This window comes from Clinocottus analis, unplaced genomic scaffold (assembly GCF_023055335.1).
Source record: "Clinocottus analis isolate CAN_PGR_092001 unplaced genomic scaffold, fCliAna1.0.p SCAF_39, whole genome shotgun sequence".
Taxonomy (NCBI): Eukaryota; Metazoa; Chordata; class Actinopteri; order Perciformes; family Cottidae; genus Clinocottus; species Clinocottus analis.
In genome coordinates, this window is record NW_027176142.1 from 979,638 (window position 1) to 1,003,353 (window position 23,716).

The 23,716-nt window shown below is 41.0% G+C and overlaps 1 protein-coding gene and 1 long non-coding RNA gene across 2 annotated transcripts; one reads left to right on the plus strand and one right to left on the minus strand.

Moving 5' to 3' along the window:
- Positions 1-7,959: 7,959 nt before the first annotated feature.
- npbwr2b (neuropeptides B/W receptor 2b) lies at positions 7,960-12,450 on the plus strand. Its single transcript, XM_068596627.1, has 2 exons — positions 7,960-8,017; positions 8,409-12,450. The coding sequence occupies exon 2, from the start codon at positions 9,172-9,174 to the stop codon at positions 10,186-10,188; it is 1,017 nt and encodes a 338-aa protein (XP_068452728.1). The 5' UTR covers positions 7,960-8,017; positions 8,409-9,171; the 3' UTR covers positions 10,189-12,450.
- A 3,762-nt stretch (positions 12,451-16,212) lies between these two features.
- On the minus strand, positions 16,213-18,974 carry LOC137799874 (uncharacterized). The gene is made up of 3 exons (XR_011079461.1): positions 18,887-18,974; positions 17,741-17,898; positions 16,213-16,431 (listed from the first exon to the last, which is right to left on the minus strand). It is a non-coding gene; the product is annotated as an uncharacterized lncRNA (long non-coding RNA).
- Between the last annotated feature and the right edge of the window lie 4,742 nt (positions 18,975-23,716).

Sequence of the window (23,716 nt, forward strand, 5' to 3'; positions counted from 1 at the left end):
GAGAAGCTATTTCAGAGTTTGACAGCAGCGCTGTGATTGGCTCACAGCGCCGGCGGGTTGGTGCGTTCAACATTCACGAGTAAAGAGCGTCTTCCTCACTGAACGTACGCTTCAGCTTCATAATCAAAGACCAGGAAGTGGACGTTGCCTTTTGTGACTTTCGAAGCCTCGAAGTTTGACATGTCGGCCGTCGCCATCTTAGAATTTGATCATCGCCACCTTGGTTTTTCGCAACCAGTAAACGGATGTGAGCGTGTTCGGGTAGAGGAGGAGTGACGGCTATGGTGGCAATATGTCAACAACACCCCAAATTATGACTATTATTATTACTATTTGACTTGAAATGAGACCAAACGTTACTCCATTTACAAGCTGGTGGAAACTAAAAAGGACTGAAACTACTGTTGGCAGGAGCTGAGAGAGAATAAAACATGTCTGAGAAAATTGAATTTAAAGTGTTTCATTAAAACCCCATTATTATTTTCCTCTTTTCTCCCTCAATTATCTCGACATCACACACATTTCTTTCAGCCTGTCACCTCAAAGTCATTCCATGGTTCTCTTCATGAAGCTGCAGCTTCTCTCGTCTGTTGATTGTTTTATTGATGCCTCACAATGTGTCGGCTCAAATGTTGTAATGACTGTTTTCACAGCACGTCTGTCTACAGCCAAATGAAAAATAAATAAGAATACACTCCCTTTTCACTCGATCCCTCCTTTAACCTTTGACCCTGTCAGCAGAGAATTACTTTTTGTGCTAAATTGCGTTTGAAACACCAATTAATATAACAACTAGCACTTAGCCTGGCAGCTTAAAAGTGTGTGTGTTTTTGTGTTTGTGTGTGTGTGTGTGTGTGTGTGAGAGAGAGAGGATATGTCACACTGGGCTCTTATTGCTTAAAGCCGACATCGCTCCCATGTGAAATAAAACTATTTGATGAACACACAAACCCACATTTACACACAACAGACAGACGTACACAGTACAGAAGAACTACGTGTATTTAAGCTTAATTGCATCAACAAACAAACCGAATTAGATTGAACTATCGGGTTAAATTAAACTGAATCTATAACTCTAATTAGATATCAGTGTCTATTTTAGTTTCTTATGCAGAATCTTCTTCATTCAGTATAATTATGCATTTTATAACATTTGTATTTTTGCTCGTGAATATGAAACCTAACACTTCACACGCTTCTTTAAGTTGTAATGTTTCCCTTTGAGTCATGAATCATCCTGTCACACTGGACCTTCAGGCTGAGTAACTGAAGCTCCTGAAGGCACAAACAATTCCCAATTAACTGAAATGTGTGTAAGGAAAACGACAACACAACATGTGTAATGTAATATCAGTTAATCCCAGATTACAGGAAGGTCCTGCTCTGTTCCTGGATGTTTCAGGTGACCTGCAGATATAAATAACCTGAAAGTTTCCGTTTCTGGCTTTGTGATCTGATACTTCAGGCCTCGTTTTAAAACACTCTCAAAAAAAAATGTGCTCTAAAAAAAAACGCTTGAAAAAAAGATTTTGCTCTAAAAAAAAAAGTGTTCTCAAAACGAAAATTTGCTCTTAAAACTAAAATTCGCTCTAAAAAAAAACCCTCAAAAAAAAAAAAATGCTCTCAAATTTTTTTTAAAAAATGCTCTCAAAAAAATTTGCTCGAAAAAAAATTTGCTCGAAAAAAAAAAAAGGGCTCTCAAAACAAAAATTTGCTCTTAAAACAAAAATTTGCTCAAAAAAAAAAACGCTATCAAAAAAATTTTGCTCGAAAAAAAAAAAGTGCTCTCAAAACAAAAATTTGCTCTTAAAACAAAAATTTGCTCAAAAAAAAAAAACGCTATCAAAAAAATTTTGCTCTCAAGAAAAAAAAAATTCCTCTCAAAACTAAAATTTGCTCTCAAAAAAAATTGCTCTAAAAAAACAAAAAACTTTGCTCTCAATCCAAAAAGTCACAAGTGTCGTTGTGGCGTTGTGGGCGGGGCCTGCGCTGCTGCATGAGTTTCTATTGGTGGACTCTCTGGGCTCTGGCCCACTCACACACTAACAGGAGGTCACATGAGGTGAGATGACATCATATTGCTCTGTCGTCAACAATATTTTAAATGTAGCAGCACTTCTTTGTTTCATGTTGTTGGTGTTGTTGAGTCTCTTTTGTTAAACAACATGGAGGCTGCTGTTGCCAATAGAAACTCATGCAGCAGCGCAGGCCCCGCCCACTACGCCCACAACTCACCTGGTGACTTTTGGGATTGAGAGCAAAGGTTTTCTTTTGAGAGCACAATTGATTTTTTTTTGATTTTTTTTTGATTTTTTTTTTTTTTTTAAATTTTCTAGGGTTTTTTTGAGTTTTTTTTTCAAGTTTTTTTCAAATTCTTTTTCAATTTATTTTTTTTCAAGTTTTTTTTTCAAGTAGTTTTTTTGGTATTTTTTTTTCGAGAGTTTTTTTTTCGAGCAAAGATTTTTGATTTCAAAGCAAAGATTTGGGATTTGCAGTCAGATAATTTACTTACAAACAAGACCTTTGCTCACGTAATAAAGACACAAATCTACCTTCAAACAATGAGGTTCTGCCCTGCGATCCAGATGTTATGCTCCTCCTTGTAGTCCACGTTCTTCTCTGTGGGCTGTTGGCTGGTGAGGACGATGAAGGCTTCACGCTTCAGCCTTCGGCGCTTCATTGCACTTCAAGACTGAGGAGGCACATCATCAGTGCAGGCCTGCTGGGGCTGTTCCTTAAATACTGATCGCTCACAAAGTACTGCTGATGGTAACCAAGCAAACGCACAGCGAACATCCTCACTACCTGCAGGTCAGATACTCATCAAGCTTTTCAACAGGAAGCTGACGGCGCGCAAACGCTGCAGGACTGAAGGGGGAAGGCAATGCATAAGTTGCTGCAAGACGTGGCCCAAAGTTGTAATAAAGTTCTGCTATTTTGGCATTTTGATTTCTCCCCTTGTCTAATACTGCAAACCCAAACTGTCAGTCAAAGTCAAGAAACTGTCAGCGACGTCATGAGGAGGCTTCAAACATCACTCTGAGTCTCTGAGGAGCAGCAGCCCGACGCCGGCGTTTCTGAGACGCTCGATGAACTAAATGAACTGAGCCGAACCCGAATTATATCCTATGCTTATTACTGACGACTGCTCTGTTATCATAAACTTCATGCTGGCGTGCTGTAATTCAAACGCTGGCAGCTGAAACTACAGAAACTCACTTTGCTCACAGTGATGAAAAGTAATGTGGACATCCCATAATACACCACAGAGGAAACTTCAGACCTGAAACCAGCAGACGCCTCTTTATGGAATCAAAAGCAACGCTGATTTATTTTCTCATAACTTCAGTACATAAGCAGCACATCTGAGGTTATTATAACCCAAACATTGACTGATTTGTTCCATAACCTCGTACCTGAAGAGCGGCTGTGTGGCATTGACCAGAAGAAAGGAAATATAACATCCATAATACATGTTTTAAATCATTATTGTAGAATCACTAAGAAGACTAACAATCGTCGTTGTTGGAGACTTTGAATGGGAGCAGCTCCTCCTCTCAGTCTTTGTTGCTTTTGTATTTATTTTAACACAAAACACAAAATCTCTTCCTGAACAAGTTCCCTCAACCTGCTGTTGTAAATATAGTTATTATAACTAACAACTATGATCTTATTCTCAACTCAACCAAGTGGTGTTTATTTTTGAAAAGGCTGTAATAATAATATCTTTATTTATTTAGCACTTTTAAAAACAGAGTTTACAAAGTGCTTTGAACACAACAAACAGCCCAAAACAAACAAATATATAAAATATACAAACAAAACCATGGGGACAAAAACTGCAAAATAGATCATGAAAATGAAAACGTAAAAACATAAAAGGACGACGTCACTTCAAAGCAATTCAATAAAAAAGGTTTTAAGAAGTGATTAAGAAGAAGTTATTGATCCTGCAGCCTCGTGTCCTCCAGCAGGTTGTGAGCGTGAAACTAGACAAATCACAAAAATACACAAACATATCTAAAGAAAACACTCACGCTGACTTTATGAACAACGTGTTTCTTGTTCTTTCTGTCCAGTGATATCATTCTGTGATTGATAAGTTTTCCTAAATGGAAATATCAGGATATTACTGCAGTTCTTGATCTCTGTGATTGTTCAGCAACCGTTTCCTCGCCTGGTTTCTGTTGTTGGTTTGGTTTTAATCAAATAATCTGCAGCTGTTTTATTGAGGTTTTACAAGGAAGGAATTGTGTTATGAGGCTTTTACTCAGAATTTATTGCTTTATTAGGCTTTTAGCTGCCATTTATGGGCTTGTTGGGCTTTTATTGCTGGTATGAAAGGAGTGTGTTGCTTTCTTCAGGGAGCGAAAGCTGTGATTGTGTTCACTCGGCCAACGAGGAGCTTAATATATAATATATCATAACCTGCTCACTTCCAGGTCTGTCAGGATGTTTATATTCTCTGCAAGTCTCCACTTTTGTTGTTATGTTGAAACTACACAATGTGAATAATTAAACCTTTCCACTTTGATTGACAGCTGACGAGGGCGGTGTTGGATAACAATCTATACACACTGCCGGCTCAAATCAGTTTGTTGGGTTATTAACCGTCTGATCCAGTGGAAAGCTGTTGATGTGGAACAGAAGAGGCCCCAGGATGGAGCCCTGGGGAACTCCGCATGTCATACTCACCAATTTCCAACTATCAGTCACAAAGTTCATGTTGTCTAAGTGGGATTGAAACCAGTTTAATGCTGTGACATCAAGTCTCTCATAGCTTCAACAATAACATGCGGTCGACCTCGTTGTATGTAACACAAACATCTTTACAGACGTGTTCTTCATGTTTAGACTGAAGGGGGTGTAACGTGCACGCCACTGTGACGCAAACCACAGACATGAGCGTCGCAGTTCTTCTGAAGGTCACGACCTCAAAATGGTCCGCTGTTATCGTCGTGTTTTATTTATTATTAAATGTTCCAATCAAAATGTCACTTCTGCAGATGTTCAGGAAGGAAAACACACACACACACACACACACACACACACACACACACACAATGCATGATCTGACCCTTGAGGTGAAGTCCATCCATCAGCTGTTGTCGAAAGGCTTTTAGGGCGCGTACCATCACCGGTCAACACCTTCAGGACATGAAATATATTTCCTTCAGGCCTCTTACGTGCAGCTTCTCTTCAGCGATCATAAAATACATAAAAGTACATGAAATATATTTCCTTCAGTTCTCTTGCGTGCAGCTTCTCCTCAGCGATCATAAAATACATAAAAGTACATGAAATATATTTCCTTCAGTTCTCTTGCATGCAGCTTCTCCTCAGCGATCATAAACGCTCCGACATGAACATCAGCTGCTCTGCAGACCGGAGGTCACCACCAGAGTCAGCTGACACCTTCAAATTAAGACAAAAGCATTCGATAAAAGCAGATTCAGCAGGATGGCTCTTTCTGTGTGTGTGTGTGTGTGTGTGTGTGTGTGTGTGTGTGTGTGTGTGTGTGTGTGTGTGTGTGTACTGGAGAGTCTCAGTCAGTGTGGACCTTCTCGGCTTTCAGCTCCTCTGATGCTGCAGATGAAGGAAGATATGAAGACATCATAACCACAACATGAACTGTGCACCGACAACAAGATGTTTGGATAAAAGACAATATGAAGACACAATGGAGGCTGCGCGTGTGCATAGTGCTCATCATGAACTACATTTATTTATTACACGTATGATTGATATCATCTCGTCTTGCCTTTCGGTCCTTGTGAGATATATTTTTATTGTTTATCATATCAGATCGCTTAATGTCCTTTTTCTTCATGTATGTTTGCACGTTATCAACCTCACATTGTTATCCTGAGCTCATATTTTATCATCTTACTACTTTTATCTCCGTAAACACAAAGTCCAAAACACATCCCTCATGTTGTGCTCTTATCTCAATTATTGTTCTACTGATAGATGGAGTTACTGTTTATTACTCATTTTATCTTTCCACATCCTCCTTCATATTTACACAACCGTGTGTGTGTGTGTGTGTGTGTGTGTGTGTGTGTGTGTGTGTCATCGCCCTCTTATTCACTCATTTATTTAATCCTGTCTGCGTTGTTGCTCTGCAGGTTAAAGCCACTAAACGACTCGCTTGTTATTTTGGACTAACAGGAATCTCTCGTCCTGAAGTTGAAGTGTTGTCAAAAGAAAAGTGTAAATCTGAAATATTGTGCCGCGGCGAGAGATCAAAGTGCTTCACTGACAGCTTACAGGAGGTGAAGAGAAGAGGAAATGGAGAGGAGGATTAAGAAAGGAGAGTTTACTGTACGACGTCTGACTTCCCTCTGAGGATGAAAGTGAAGCGACGACCTCAGTTAGTTTCAAGTTCAGCAGAGAAAACAAGATTAAAGGAGGAAGAAGGTGACGAGGAAGACCCTCACATCCAAAGGCAACAGGGCCGAGAGTCTAGTACATATATATATATATATATATATATATATATATATATATATATATATATATAAAACTACAAATAGCTTTCATGGTTTCATAAATCACAGGTTCAGTCAGGAAAACTCGGGCCTGAAGCTTCATGACATCATCTGCATCTTGATCTCTTTTTAAAGATGATTGTCTCTCTAGAATCAGTTCGTTCGTGTTGCTTGTTGCTGTTGCTTGTTGCTGTTGCTTGTTGCATGTTGCATGTTGCTGTTGCTTGTTGCTGTTGCATGTTGCTGTGGCATGTTGCTGTTGCATGTTGCTGTTGCTGTGACGTGCTCTTCATCAGCGTCCGTGCGTGTCAAATGTCCACATTACCTCATTTATAGGAGCACGCCGAAGAGAAACCATCTTCTTCCTCTTGTAACTCATCATTGTGTCAGCCTCCATCAGCTCCTCCTCCTCCAGCTCCTCTTCCTCATCCTCCTCCTCCACCTCCTCCTCTTCCTCCTCCTCCACCTTCTCCTCATCCTCCTCCTCCACCTCCTTCTCCATCACCTCCTCCATCACCTCCTCCTCCTCTAGCACCTCCTCCTCCTCATCCTCCTCCTCCACCTCCTTCTCCATCACCTCTTCTTCCTCCTCCTCCTTCTCCTCCACCTCCTCCTGCCCAACCACCTCCACCTCCTCCTCCATCACCTTCTCCTCTTTCATCACCTCCTCTTCCTCCTCCTCCTCCTCCTCCTTCTCCATCACCTCCTCCTCTTACTCCTCCTTCTCTTTCTCCTCCTCCTCTTCCTCCTCCTCCATCTCCTCTTCCATCACCTCCTCCTCCTCCTCCTCCTCCTCTATCACCTCCTCCATCACCTCTTCCTCTTCCTCCTCCTCCTCCTCCTCCAGCTTCATCTGCAGCTCGGGGGAAACGCCCACATCATCTGTTGTATAATAAACAATTATCTTTGCTGCATATCACTTGTCTCTGCTGATTTAAATGAATCTGTGAGCTAAAGAACAAGCAAACATGAGCACGAGCATTCTGACACAGACATTATATATATATATATATATATATATATATATATATATATATATATATATATATATATATATATATATATATATATAATATTATTATATATGTATCACATATCATTCATTATATATCTGTAGTATAATGAAGCACAACTGGAGGCTTCTGCTGCTGAGCAGCTTTAACATTTATAGAACAATTGACAATTAGGATAATATACATTTTCACAAAAGGAGAGAGAGAGAGAGAGAGAGAGAGAGAGAGAGAGAGAGGGAGAGAGAGAGAGAGAGAGAGAGAGAGAGAGAGAGAGAGAGAGAGAGAGAGAGAGAGAGAGAGAGAGAGAGAGAGAGAGAGAGAGAGAGAGAGAGAGAGAGAGAGAGAGAGAGAGAGAGAGAGAGAGAGAGAGAGCGAGCGAGAGAGAGAGAGAGAGAGAGAGAGAGACAGAGAGAGAGAGAGAGAGAGAGAGAGAGAGAGACGAGCTCCTCCGTCAGATGCAGACTGCAGGAGGAGAAAAGAGATTCAGAGACTTCACGGACACAAATGAAGGTAAAACAACTCACTTCCTGCAGCTTCTCATATTCATATCTAGTGATTACGCAGCAGCTTTCATCATGTAGCTGCAGATCATTAATGCATGAGGACACACGAGAGAAACATATGTTTTAACATTGGATTTGTATTCTTTAACTCATTACTGTTCATGGATCTGGAATAAACCGCGTAAACTAACTTTTGACAGGTAATTATGACGTGAAGAGAAATCTTAATCATTTGTGTAAACAGGCTTTTTGTTAGTGATTTGCATCGCGGGGGATCCGGACAGGACGTCACGTGGTGAACAGTAACCACGCACCTGTTGTGTATTTAAGTTGTGTGTCTTCCTGCAGCGATGTGTTAAACGTGTTCAACTTCTTAAAGTCGCCTCTCTGTCGTTTAGAGTCGGGGACGCGCCTCTGAGAGCCGGCACGGCGCGCGCACGGAGCTGCGCGAGTGAACAACACGACACCATCATCACCATCACCCTCCTCATCCTCCTCCTCCTCCTCATCATCATCACCGTGAACCGAACCGCGGACACAACTTTTACATTCTCATCTCAAAGATCGTCCGAGAGGCTGAAAGGAGCCGCTGGAGGATTCACTGGTGAGGAGAAACGACACGTCAGCAGAAACCTGACTCCAGGTTTCCTCCAGAAAGAAAAACTGAAGGAATGAAACCGACTGGAGATACAAGAGAAGAACTGGATACGGAAATATCTGACATGAAATGAACCCTGGATGATTTAATAAGCATGAGCTGCACCGCGGATGATTGTGGGTAAAAAATCCATCTGACAAGATCATTATTATCTATTTATGTCTGTATGTTAGAGTGCATAGTTATGACGTGCTCTGTCTGTGTAGCAGACACTGTGACAGTGAAACTATCGAAATGAATTAGCTTCCACTTTCTCTGTTGTTTCTCTCGTGTCGTGACGTAATGGAGGATAATCCCGCTTTGATTTCACCTTTGTGTTTGTTGAACTGTGCCTAACTATCAGTTCAGCTCTGTGACAAATGACGGATGCATCCCGTGAGAGAATATGTCCAAAAAAGGAAGACAAAGACACTGAAGATCCACCAGAAAAATATGCATAATTAATTGATAATCGGTGTGTATTTGTGTCATGATGCTCAGAGACTCGTAGTTCCTTCTCAAACATGGAGAACGTGTCCGTGCCCGGCGGTCCGCCGCCCGTCTGCAACGACTCCGTGGACTTGAACTCTCTCGCTTCAGAGAACGGCTCTGACCTGAACTGCACGCCTCCCTCAGAGTTTTACTTCTACGCCGACCTCTACGTCATCTTACCCGTCATCTATTCTGTGATCTGCGCGGTCGGACTGACGGGAAACACGGCCGTCATCTACGTGATCCTCAAAGCCCCCAAGATGAAAACAGTCACCAACATGTTCATTCTGAACTTGGCCATCGCCGACGATTTGTTCACTTTGGTGCTGCCGATCAACATCGCCGAGCACCTGCTGCACTACTGGCCCTTTGGGGAGATTTTGTGCAAAGTCATCCTGAGCATCGACCACTACAACATCTTCTCCAGCATCTACTTCCTCACGGTCATGAGCATCGACCGCTTCCTGGTGGTGTTGGCCACCGTGCGGTCCAAGCGCATGCCTTACCGCACCTACCGGGCCGCCAAGATCGTCTCGCTGTGCGTCTGGATGCTCGTCATCCTCATCGTCATGCCCTTCACCGTGTTCGCCGGCGTCTACGTGGACCCGAGGGACGGCAGGACGAGCTGCGTGCTCAGCTTCCCGAGCCCGGAGAGCCTGTGGTTCAAGGCGAGCCGGATCTACACGCTCATCCTGGGCTTCGCCATCCCGGTGTCCACCATCTGCATCCTGTACACCATGATGCTCTACAAGCTGAGGAACATGCGGCTCAACAGCAACGCCAAGGCGCTGGACAAGGCCAAGAAGAAGGTCACCATCATGGTGTTCATCGTCTTGGCCGTGTGCTTGTTCTGCTGGACGCCGTTCCACCTCAGCACCATCGTGGCGCTGACCACGGACCTGAGGACCACGCCGCTCCTGATCGGGATCTCCTACTTCATCACCAGCCTGAGCTACGCCAACTCCTGCCTCAACCCGTTCCTCTACGCCTTCCTGGACGACAGCTTCAGGAAAGCCTTCAAGAAAATGTTGGAGTGCAGGCCGGCCTGAAGACGGCGGCGAGGAGGCGACGGACGAGGTCTCCAGAGACTCGCTGAGGGAGGCCAGACTGTGGTGGAGACACAAGGGATACGAGTTGTGTTCACTTCTGCAGTGTCAATGTGATGTGTGATCCATATTTCAGTTGTTTGGTTTGTTACAGCTGCACGAGGCAACGTCACACATTGTTTGCACACGCTAGCAATAGGTAGTTATTTTCGTTTATCTGTGATATATATATTAAAAAAAACCATGATGATACCTGTGGATTCACACATCCATAAAGGATTCATACCACAGTGAACCAAAGGGACAAGAGAGGAAAACATCACATTTGAGAGCATCTTCACATTTATTGTCCCATCATGGAGGAAAACGTCCGACAGGACGCTTCTGTTCGTCACAGCTGGACTGTTTTACATCGTTATGTTTTATTGCCTGTGTGGCCTCTGCAAACATAACATTGTAAGTTGACAGAAATGGGCAATATTGCTTGCAATAGGGAATGATTATGGTTGACGCCCCCCTCTGCTAGAAAAAAAACAATAAGCGTCAGCGTCATTGATCTGCATGCCGTCCAGTAAATGAAGCTCATCAGGTTGTGACAGGATTACAGGTGTTATCATGTGTAATATTCCATAAGAAATGGGATTACACACGTTGTGTGATCACGTATACGAACCCTTAATCTGCCTTCAAATGCTTCTGTGTTATAAACTTAATCCCATCGATGGAACCTTGCGGGATTATCGTTAAAGTTTAATCAGTAAAGTTTGACATGTAAAAGCTTCCCTGGACTCGTTGGATGATGAGCATCGTTTTGGATGAAAAGTTCTGGTCTTTGTTGTGTTTTTATTCTTCTTCTCCAGAATGTAAATGTACCACTTAAGAAATAAACAAAGGAACCTTAAGAACCTTAAGGACCACGACAACAGAACCAGAGCTGCTGTCTGACGGGACGGGAGGGCTGCGACTACATCTCTTCACGGTGTCGTTTTGTGTGACCTTTTGTCGCCCCCTGTTGTCGACACGGGGACGAGACGCAGTCAGTAAACACTCAAACATCTCGTATCCTTTCTCTTCATGGCCGTTTATGAAAAGCATCTCTTGGTATCTGACTCAAACCTTCGTTCTCAGCTGTGTTGCTTTTAGAGAATATATGCAACCCGATGACATCATCGATCATATCCTGCTCGCTGTTCCTCTGTCAACATCTCACACTCTTAAAAGTCAGTTTGTTTTGCTTTTAAAGTCAGGATCACAGATCTTTAGGCTTCACTGTGTGGAATTATCAAAGGAGATAAAAAAATAAGTAAATAATGTCTTGTGTAACAATTTATATCTTATGATTTGATACATCAGACGCCTCCATGTGGGTCGAGGTTTGTCATTATGCTTTAATGTGTTTTCAGCCTTCAGGAGTTCAAACGTTGCACACAAAAGAAAAACATACTCAACGTTACAGGATGCTTCTGGGCAAGATGTTGAGCTCAAGATGTATTTAATATTTTACCGACTAAGAAGTAGAAATACATAAATAAACTACTTCTTCCACTGTTGAAGGCCCTAAATGTGAAGTTCAAAAGTCTTTGTGTGAATTATTATAACTCTAATCCGCAGGAACAGACACACTAATCCTGTTAGCTGAGAGCATCTTGAGCATATTTCATTGAAATGTATTAAAAAACATTTAGTTTCTGTTTGTTCCAACACTTCACTGACTGTGTGTGATGATGTTTTAAGGGTTTGCGATGCTCTAAGATAAATACTTAGATTGTGTCAATGTGTGTAAACACATTTCTACAACTAGTCGCTTAAAATTTTGATAATTTTCTCTCTACTTGAATGAAAGAAGCGTCGGATGTTTGACAAAATGTTCATAACTTAACAGAGTTTACTTCTTTGAATGTTTTAGAATCACAACGCTATGAAGAGTTGTTGTTGCACACAATGCACAATAACATGTTCTCTCTCAACGCTGACACACAACGCTGACACACAACACCTACAGCAGCGTAACACGTCACACACACAAACTTCTTTGACTGCAACAAACTACTTTATGTCGTGCTGTGAGTTGTTTTTCTTGTACAGTCATAACAGTTTATGGTCCAACATTCTTCATGATGAAAAATTGTGTAACACAAATGAAAAATAATACAACATTTTAATTGATTCAGAATGATTGTGTTTTATGTCGCCTGTAATTAGGAAGTATGACATCGCCTTTCATTCATTCATTTGTGTGTGTTTTAAATTGTTCATGTCGGTCTGGTAATGAATAAATAAATAAATAAATATCCTCAAAGAGTTTGTAAAGAAAAGTGACGAAATACTTATGTTCAGTAAACACTTAGACTTAAGACATGAGAGAGTGAACACTTTGACTTAAGACATGAGAGAGTGAACACTGAGACTTAAGACATGAGAGAGTGAACACTTTGACTTAAGACATGAGAGAGTGAACACTTTAACTTAAGACATGAGAGAGTGAACACTTTAACTTAAGACATGAGAGAGTGAACACTTTGACTTAAGACATGAGAGAGTGAACACTTTCACTTAAGATATGAGAGAGTGAACACTTTCACTTAAGACATGAGAGAGTGAACACTTTAACTTAAGACATGAGAGAGTGAACACTTTCACTTAAGACATGAGAGAGTGAACACTTTAACTTAAGACATGAGAGAGTGAACACTTTCACTTAAGATATGACAGAGTGAACACTTTCACTCTGACATGAGAGAGTATATATATCAGGATATATATCAGTATATATATATATATATATATATATATATATATATATATATATATATATATGTATATATATATATATATATATATATGTATATATATATATATATATATATATATATATATATATACATATATATCTATATATATATCAGTATATACAGCAGTATATACAGCAGTATACTACAGTACCAGTACTGAGTATTTTTTGCTCCAGATGCAGATGAGCGCCTCCTTGTGGACAATTTGACAAATAAATCTGCTCATTTTAGGGTTTGTGACAAGCCAATATTACCACTAGAGGGCAGTATTGATCCATGAAGCTTATTGTGTGTGTGTGTGTGTGTGTGTGTGTGTGTGTGTGTGTGTGTGTGTGTGTGTGTGTGTGTGTGTGTGTGTGTGTGTCACAAGGTTCTCAGCACACACTCGTGGTGCATTTAATTTAATTAAGTGATCGCCATATTTCTTACTGCTTTTCATCAAAAACATATTAATTTCCACCAAGACGACCACGACCTCCATGTTTCACTCTACGGACACGGAATTAGTGAAAGATACAAATACATGTTGAACGTGTACAGCGACACACACACACACACACACACACACACACACACACACACACACACACACACACACACACACGTGTGTGTTTCCTTTTGAAAGAAGCCGTCATGAAACAAGTGAAACGTCAAAACAGAGACGAGCTGCTCACTCGCAGCTGCTGTGTTTGTGTGTTTGTGTGTTTGTGTGTGTGTGTGTGGGTGTGTGTGTTTGCATCTCATGAGCTGGCCTGCCAGCCGTCCATCATCTTACTCCAAGAGCTGTTTACAAAGAATAATTGTGTTTGTGCAACAACAACATTGTTTGTTTTTGTGGGCCACAAACAAGTGGAAGTCGATGTTGATGTTTGTGTGTGAACCGTTTGTGTTTGTCTAAGTTTTGTCTCTTTTTCCTCACTCCTTAATAACATCTATAATAAAGATTCAGCACATCCAGTTCAGATGAAAATGTCTCAACAGAAGACTGAATGCATTTTAAGGTTTGAGTTTTCATGTTAGAGAAAGACGGCTTGAACTTCCTGTGAGGAAGGACGGCCGTGTGAGCAACAGTAAAAGACATTTTATCGTCATCTTGCTCGTTGATGTTGATTAAAAAATTGCAGATTCAAGATGAATCACAATGAATTCAAAATGAAAAGTTGGTTTATATTTATTTGCTCTCTTCATGAAGTTTGTCCCAGCGTCTGCTTTATTTTTTCCTTAATTAAACTTCATGTCATTGGACATTATGACAGTGATGCAACCGCGTTGCCTGAGAACTGCAACTCCTCAAAGAAACTCCATCCCTCCGGTAACAACAGATTAATATTACATATGACTGCAGAGTCAAAACATCAAAGTAAAAACACACAATGTGAATTTACTAACAGAACCATGTACTAGTTAAAAGTAGTACTAAGTGAATATTCTACTATTACAGTATCAGAAATGTTCATGTATCATGTATAAGATGATTTATGGAATACTGAATCTCTATAAACATTGTGAAATGATTTCAAATGGCTGCTGGCAGAATTTCAGTATAAAATAATGTTAAAATGTATGCAAATGAGCAATGAGCAATGCTTTAGTTTCATATTTTAAAGTACATTTTCAGAAAGCTTGTGGTACAAAGAATAAATTGTATTAATATGATTCATTAAAGGGAAGTTTATTGTGATATCTTTGTACAAGATTTCACTTTCTGGACTACTGTTTTTATGTTTACTTTAATGTCTTTTTTTTATATTCATCTTGCTTATTGTAAATAAGTATGAAGTTCCGTGTATTACGAATGTTAAATGTTCATTAATTCTGATTCTTTCATCTGACGATGATTCAGAGTCAGATTGAGGTTTAAAATGAGAGAAATTGGCGACTTGTGAACGATCCGGGAGAGACTGTGTTTGCGTTTGTGTGTCTCTGGAAGTGTGTGTGTTTCTGCTGTGTGTGTGTGTGTGTTCCTGCTGCGTGTGTGTGTCTCTCTCCGTCTCTTTCAGTTACATCTTTGTCCTCCTGAACCGTGCAGCTCCATGAACCGGCATGAAAACAACATCCGGGCCGAACTGAAGGTTCTGTGGTAAAAAGGCGGCGTTGTGTGTTGTGGTTGTGACCCGCATGGAGCGACAGCTCGTTGTGTGTTCTGCTTGTGACCCGCATGGAGCGACAGCTCGTTGTGTGTTCTGCTTGTGACCCGCATGGAGCGACAGCTCGTTGTGTGTTCTGCTTGTGACCCGCATGGAGCGACAGCTCGTTGTGTGTTCTGCTTGTGACCCGCATGGAGCGACAGCTCGTTGTGTGTTCTGCTTGTGACCCGCATGGAGCGACAGCTCTTTTCATCCGGCTCCCTCATGTCCACAGCAACAAGGTCAATCAGCTGGTCTTTGTAGTTTCTATGTATGAAATCTAATAAAAGGTTTTTATATTTCAGTCTGAATGATTCAATTTTTTTGTGGGAGATCCAAAGGGTTGAAAATAAAGACTGGACTAAACATAATACTCATCACATTTCCTGCAGAACCCTGAAATGGTTCATGCACTTCATCTTTTCATGACATCATCGTCTCTTTACAGTTTATTAATGTTGAACTGCAACACTACAAATCACTTTCCTAAACTATTTGTGCTGTTTGCATCATTACACGTGTGAGATGTGTTATTATTGAGCTTTATGGCTGCTGGCGGGCGCATTGTGACGTCTTCAGGAAAACACAAAGAGGTTATTTCACAAAAACCTCACTTCTCCTGTTCCTACGATTATAACAGCACAAGATAAAGTCAATTAATAAATTAATCAATAAAGTCAATTACATGATATTTTAGCAATGGATATTATGAACTTTTCTTCACCAGTTTAGTCGAGTTTTAACCTGCAAACCAAGACAGGAAACATCGGAATGTTAAAAATAACTATTTTATTTAACGTCTCTGCAGGTTCTCACAACTAAAAGATTTAAAGCTTCGCTAAAAACTTTGGTTTAACAAACAATTTGAATCAACGGTTTGAAAAAGAAAAAGAAAGAAAACATTTCCAATTATTGAGTAAAATAGGAGACGAGCACAAATCATTCCTTCTTCCTTCACTCCGCCTCAATCCCTCTTCGCTAGTCAATCTCCGGCATTGATTTGCTGCCTGAAAGAAACAGAAAATATATAAATAAAACGCATAATGTGGTGAAAAGAAGGAACATGATTTGTCCTCCTGAAAGACTGGAGGATGAGCGGCTGATCTTTGCTCCCACTTGTTCCACGTTGCATGAAATCAAGGACTTCTCTCTGTTCCTGTGGTCGTACGTGGTGATGAATCTCTCAGAAGTCAAACTAAGGCCGAGCAGCGGCGCCTCTTCCTCCTCTTCATCTTCCTCCTCCTGCTGCTGCTGCGCTTCAGCGTCAGCTTTTAAAGAGGCTTTTAAAGATGTTACCAAACAGCCTTCACGGCTCTTGAACTCTGGTTCTGCAGAGGAAGAGAAGGACGAGCTTCACGAGCCGACTCATGCACCTCGAGTCGGGCTGGGAGCTGTGACTCCATCACTTACAGACCAGTTAAAGACCAGTTAAAGACCAGTTAAAGACCAGTGCCAGTGGGTGATGAAGTGACAGTTGCTGTCTGTTACTGCGGCTGTGAGCATCGGCTTTGCTTCGCCTTACTGTCAGTGTTTGTGCCTGTTAGCCACTCTAACAATTACATATTGTTCAAAGTATTTGACAGTTTTAGAATCAGCTGAGAAGATTGTAAAGTACCTATTTATTGCTTTTCTCACTTCACTTGTACTTTCCTTTATGTCCATAAAGTTCGCCCTTTCATGCAAAGTTGTGATTTGTGAAATTTTGCTGAAAAAAATAATATTGACGCACCTCCTTTATCTATCTATCTATCTATCTATCTATCTATCTATCTCACCGCTGCTCTGTATTGATCTACGTTCAGGCTGCAGCCTCGAGTCGTGGCGGCCATGTCCACTGAAGGGATTCATGATTTTCTGTCACATGGCCCGGCAGAGCGAAGACTGAAGAGACGGCGTCGTTCTTAGAGAGCAGAACAGTCTCATGGAGCCTCAGAAGACAATTGAACCTGGTTATCGTCCTCAGCGATGCGACACGCTCTCAGTCTGACTTCGTCCAATGCTGAGCTTCAGACTATGAAGCTCTATACATGACATCTGTTGCTTCTGTCCATCCTGGAGAGGATCCTCCTCTGTTGCTCTATGAAGCTTCTTCCTGTTTTCCCTGTTAAGAAGGTTTTAATATCTTTATTTGGGGAGTTGTTCCTGATCCGATGTGAGGTCCTGGGACAGGACGTCATGAGTACAGACGGTAAAGCCCTCCGAGGCAAATCTTGTATTTGTGAATTGAACTGAACACTTTCACTTGTTATAAGCAGCGTGTTTTCAAAAACTTCACATGTTCACCTGCAGGTTGAGGTAACAAAACCTCTTAGTCACAGTGAGGAAAAGATTGTGCTCGGCGTTGACTTTACTAACTGATGACTCACATGACCACCGAGGGACTAACCCGACCGACAAGCAAGCGCCCAAAGAGTCCTGAGACTTCCATAACTAGCCAATGAGTAGCGAGTCAGTGTCACATGGGACCCGAACAGCGGCCTCCTGGGTGAAAGTCCAGTGTCCATCCCTCTCAACCTTGCACTTTACTCTACGTCAGCTGCATCTTGTTCTCTTTCTGTTGTTGGAATGTGATCATAATTAATGTCAGGTATCGTTTGGCGGACCCTTTGCTTTTCGTCCTCTCATCCTTTCCCTCACCTTGTCTTTTCTCGCTTTTCCTAACTTCCTGCCAGCCTCCATTCATCATGCGTTCTCTCCGTTCCTTCACTTCCTCTGTTGGTCCCGGTCTCCCAGGACCTTTGCAGATGTCACCTCCAGCAGATCTCTGCTGCCGGCGAGGCGACGCCGCATGAATACTGATCAACAAAGAGGAGCGGAGGGATGGATGGATGATTAAGACGGAGGCGTTGGAAACAGACAAGAATGTGTTAACAAGACTAAAGGCCTCTGCACACTAAGTTTTTACTTTTTGCTGAAATTGACGCATAAAAATAAATATGATCCAACATTTCCTAAATCCTGTTTACACACCCTCTCAAATAAAAAAATTCTGACATTTTCTATATAGCAAATATAGTGAGGACTGACGACATTCATTCATTAACCTTCTATGGGACCAGCACTGTCCGACCTAATAAAATCATAGTCTTGAATTTGCATTCTTTCGCAAATACAACAAATCCACTAAGTTTAAGGGTTCTGAGCATAATGCTTTTTATGGGATAGCCAACAATAACGAAAAAACATGCTAATGCTAACTATTCTGCCCGAGCTTCTATAGGTTGGCTTAGCAGATAGCTAACAGTAAATAGCTATCAGTAAATAGCTAACAGTAAATAGCTAACAGTGAATAGCTAGCAGTGAATAGCTAACAGTGAATAGCTAGCAGTGAATAGCTAGCAGTGAATAGCTAGCAGTGAATAGCTAGCAGTGAATAGCTAGCAGTGAATAGCTAACAGTGAATCCAGCAAATAAAGACCCAGGAATCTAGGGTGGCGTTTAGGGTTTTTACTTTGAATCTTAGTTTTTGTAAATCTGTAGAAACAGAACATGAAATTAGCTTATGAACAGTCTATTTAATACAGAAGAATATTAAGCTCTGAATCAACATACAGCCATTATGCTGGAAGAGGTAAGTATTCATTAACATAAGACTCCTTTTGACTAATTAGTGTAAGAGCTAATTTTGTCAACATGTCAATGCATAAATGCTAATCGCGATTAGCATCACGGTTAGCATCGCGGATAGCATGGCGGTTAGCATCTATACAACACAAGTAAAACGCTAAACACACAGAGAATATATCAGAAAAGATATTTACATGAACATAGAGACGTACTTACAGACTTCGGTCTTCAAAGGCGACCAGACAGAAAGTATGAATACTAGCTGCAGCTCGTCTCCTTGGCTGAAGCAGAACTACGGCACGAGAGGAGGGACAAACGAAGACGCAATTGCACTCTGCACCACTTGGCGTCTCGAATGCAACACAAGGAAATGTGGAGCAGAACACTAGCTGTAGTGGCCAATTGTCCCGTAAAGAAAAATAAATATGAATCAAAAATAAACTAAAATCAAAAAGCCACTGATGCACCGTAGGTATATGTAAATTACGCAGCTCAAAATAATGCAGGGTCCATGCGGGAGTTCCAGTTTTACTGATGTTTTATTGTAACTTAAACAAACAAAAGAACAAAATAACCTCCCATGCTGTCTGCCCCGTCCTGACCTGTCCTCCTGGCTGTCTTTGCTGTTGCTGGTTGTGGCTGCTGACTGACTGACTGACTGCTGACTGACTGACTGACTGCTGACTGACTGGCTGGCTGGTAAAAAATCATAGGCCTACCAGGTGCATCACGGTCCTGTACCGGTCTACTCCTTTACATACACCTGGTGCCCACAGCAATTAACCAATTAACAAACTGAAAGACTAAGTAAACTAGCATGAAAAAAACTATCTTAATACATCAACTAAATCTAAATAAAGAAACGACTATAATTAAACAATATTACTTGTGAATAAAATTAACTTATAATATGAGTAAATAGCTCATACACTAACATTAAAACACAAAATGACTTCATAGCACCTCACTCAAAGTATCCACTGATGAACAGCTAGAAATCACACCTTAAATGAAAATTACGACTTTAGTTCAGTGTTGAACTCTCTCTCTCTCTCTCTCTCTCTCTCTCTCTCTCTCTCTCTCTCTCTCTCTCTCTCTCTCTCTCTCTCTCTCTCTCTCCGCTCAGCTGTGTTTCCTCTCTAATACATAAGAGATCCCATTTTCCTAATCTCATAAACTAATGAATGCTCGGTGCTCAACGTGTGGGTGACTTTGTAATCAAATCACACAGCTATAAATCGTTATTGGTGTTTTACGGAAATTGCCGAAAGTGACGCGCAACATCACACATATCCAACAAACAAGTGACACCGCTGCGTGGAAAGGTCTAACTCTACAGCAGATGCCTGCCACATTATGGTAATATTTAAATCAATTTAATGTCAGACAGGCTGCGAGTCTCTGACTCACTCTGGACGAGGAAATCACTTTCCAGAAATGCACCACTGACTTGCAGCCGTCGCTGGGTAATTCAGCAGATGTCCTTCCTCTGTGTCTCGAACATTCAAACGGTTGATGACAAGGACAAAATAAATCACAGCGCTTCCAAACATAATATGGCTTCCTGCTCACATCTCAACATCTACAGAGCTGCAGACTGAGTGCATCTCCACCCATGTGCACGATTCATTTCATGCTCCATAATTATCTTTACTAAACAGGTTTCCATCTAGGAGACAATGACTTGCATATGGTGTTACAGTTAATAATAATATTATAATAATGATTTTATTTAAAAAGCACATTTCACAGACAAAAAGGTCACAAAGTGCTGTACAGTCAACAAAAAAAAACACGGTTAAAAACACATGAATTATTGGAGCAGCCAAAACACATTAAAAACAAATAAAAAATCAATTTAAAAAAAATTAAAAAAGGTCTAATTTAACAAAAAATAGCTCTTTCAGATTATCTATCAGCAACAATAACTTGCATGGAGACCAACACCCAAATATTATCCACGCTAGCTGATACTAAATAAATTGGCTTTTTTTTTTACAGGCACTTTCAGGTTTAATAGTGATTTATGTCACAATGCTGAAAGAGAAAAGAGTCATAAGAGACGATCACACTGATCCACTGAGACCTGGTGCCATTAGTCAGACTAGATTACTTATTACGTATATTACTTTCTCCAATCGTTGTAATTACTGTTGTCTTAAATGTGATTTCCATGTAGTCGTCATTTAGCTTGAAAGAAAAGAACATGATTGTATTAGCTCTTATGAGCGGCTGCACAGATTCAGCTGTTATTGAATTTAGCTTATTGTGAGTGAAGAGTGAACACTGCAGGCGGACATGTCCCCGAAATCAATAGATATTATGTTCACAAATAATAAAAACACACACAACATTACATGCAATGACTCAAAGTACATTTAAATAATGCAGTTCAACCTTCAATAAGTCAACAACTCTCCTCAGGCAGGAACCGGGTTCCTGTACAAAAACAGAAGTGGACAGTTGTGTGTGTGTGTGTGTGTGTGTGTGTGTGTGTGTGTGTGTGTGTGTGTAGAGTTGACCCAGCAGGTGAGCCAGCATGGCGGCCTCTTTCTGCCTCTGCAAAAACACACGTTTGCCTTTTCAAACTATACTTTACATTTATTTCCGTGGACACACACGAGGTGCTCGAGGTGTGCAAAGCTTCTATCTCTGCTTGTTCTCGCTCAGAGGATCTAAAGCTTTTTCTCAGCAGACAGTAAAATGCAGGAGTGCGACAGCGCTGCGTTAGCTTACAGGCTAACACCAGCGGCTAGTGGCATGAATGTAATGCGACCGCACTGCGGCCTGGAAGAGCTCACGCTGGCTGCAAAACAATGAATTAAGCCGTAGCAAGTAGAAGTTGCTTTCATTTTATATAAAAGTAGCATCTGGCTGGCTGATCTACAGCTTCTTTAAAAGAAAGTGAATCCATTTTGTTTTTGTTTTTATTAAAACGTCTTGCTGAAGATTGTCTTTGTGTGCAATACAACATTTTGAACTGTAGCTCATGCTATGATGAGCAGTAAAGTGAAGGACGGACACATGTAAATGTCACTTATTCACCCTTTGAATATGTAACGGCATTAGAGCGCTGCCTGTTTATGTGTTATGTTGTGCAGGTGAGAGGTTTATGTACACACAAACATCTCTTTTCAATATTATAATAACCCATATATATGGGTTCATATGGCAAGTTCTGCTGTTTGCTCTTGTAATGTGTTTTTTGTCTGTTGTGCACTGTGAACCTCGTCTGTTGTTGTCTGTGTGAGTCTGTTGTTGTCTGTGGTGACACATGAGTTAACAAAGCTATCTATCTATTTCTGCTTTGTCTGCTCTGTACGACAGTCCTCGATCAGAGTGGAATATATGTGTCATCCTCCTCTGTGTTCCTGCAGCTCTCCCTTTAGAGTTCATGGCAGGAAACTCAATCTTAATCTCAAGCTCAATTTATCTCCTTGTTGCAACCGGATTCAGCACGAAGCCGACTGACTTCAAGCATTTTAGTTCCCGAAGATTTGAAAGTCATAACATCCAATCTGAGAGGATTTCCTTGTTGACACCTGCAGTCTGAGATGATTTCCTGGGTCAGCCATCAAATCCCTCCAGACCTCTGAGTTTACCTCCGATTCAGTGGGATTTACTGTGTTTCAGGCCTCGCTCCTCCAAAACAAATGAGCTGGATATTCCCTTTAAATGTGCTTTATGACCAGGATTTGTTTCAGTGTTTGTCCCTCCAAAGTGTTTAGTGAAACGTGAAGCTGCTGCTGTTGGTCAACGATGTTGATCAATTAACTTTAATCAGAAAACACGATTCTGCTCCAGAGTATAACAGCGTTTTAAGTTTTGGAACTAGACTTTTGAGCTCGCTTTGATTCATGCGATTGAGTCGGTATCATTTTATTTGAAGATTTCAGACATTGAAAGATTCTTTCATCAGCCACTAATTGTCCCAATTATCTCCAGCTTCAATCAGACCAAATGTGCATGAAAGACCAATTTACTGCGACACGTCTCGGTCTAGACGTCTGTGTTATTAGTCTGAACACTTTCTTTATTCTGTCCAATACTCTCTCTATCTCCAGCTCTCTATCTCCATCTATGTCTCTCTCTCTCACACACACACACACACTCTCTCTCTCACACACATCTCGTGACGTGGAGCACCAGCAGTGTGAAACGGGGTCTTAATCCATCGCGAAGGGATTAGTTACATCGATATGGGGGAGAAGACGCAGGGATGGAGGGAGTGAGGAAGACTGTAATGAGAGGAAGAGGAAAGAGAAGCAGTGTAACGTGGCGTTGAAGAAGAAATAATAATATTTGTATTATGCACATAAAAAACAAAGAGATTTATGTACAACAAGGAAAAATAAAAGTAGAGGGAGGAAACAAAGAAGAAATAATGACGATATGGATGAAGATTACAAATTAAAAGAGAGTTTCTAAAAGTTTGGAAGAAGGGGATGAAGATGAAGAGATGAGAAAAGGTTAGGAGGTATGAATACAGTTGTTGAAATGATGGAGGGAAAATGTGGGCGGAGAAAAAAAATGCTGATAAGTCAAAGAGAACGGAGGAAAGAAAATAATCAAACGTGAAAAGGCAAAAAACTAAATGTGTAAAAATAAAAGGAGTTTACAAATAATTTGACATAATTCAGATAAATGACAAGTTATTAAAACCCTTTTGTTGCCAAGGAATGAGAGATCTGGAAAGAGAACAAGAGTCAGGAAAGAGAAATATACAACACAAAGAAGAACCGACGAAAGAGGAGAGAGAGATAAAGAGAGAGAGATCCACAACAACGCTCCGTGTCATGCCTCCCACAAATTGAATCGGCATAATGAATCAGTTAAAATTCCAGTGAGGAAGAGGAAGAGGGAGAGGAAGGAGAGCAGGAGGAGGAAAGTCAGAAAGACAAATCATTATGAAACGTTAATTTATTCTGATCCACAAATAGGTCCGACCTTCGTTGTACTTCACCCTGGATTAATCGCCGCCTGTTGAAACAGTGTGTGTGTGTGTGTGTGTGTGTGTGTGTGTGTGTGTGTGTGTGTGTGTGTGTG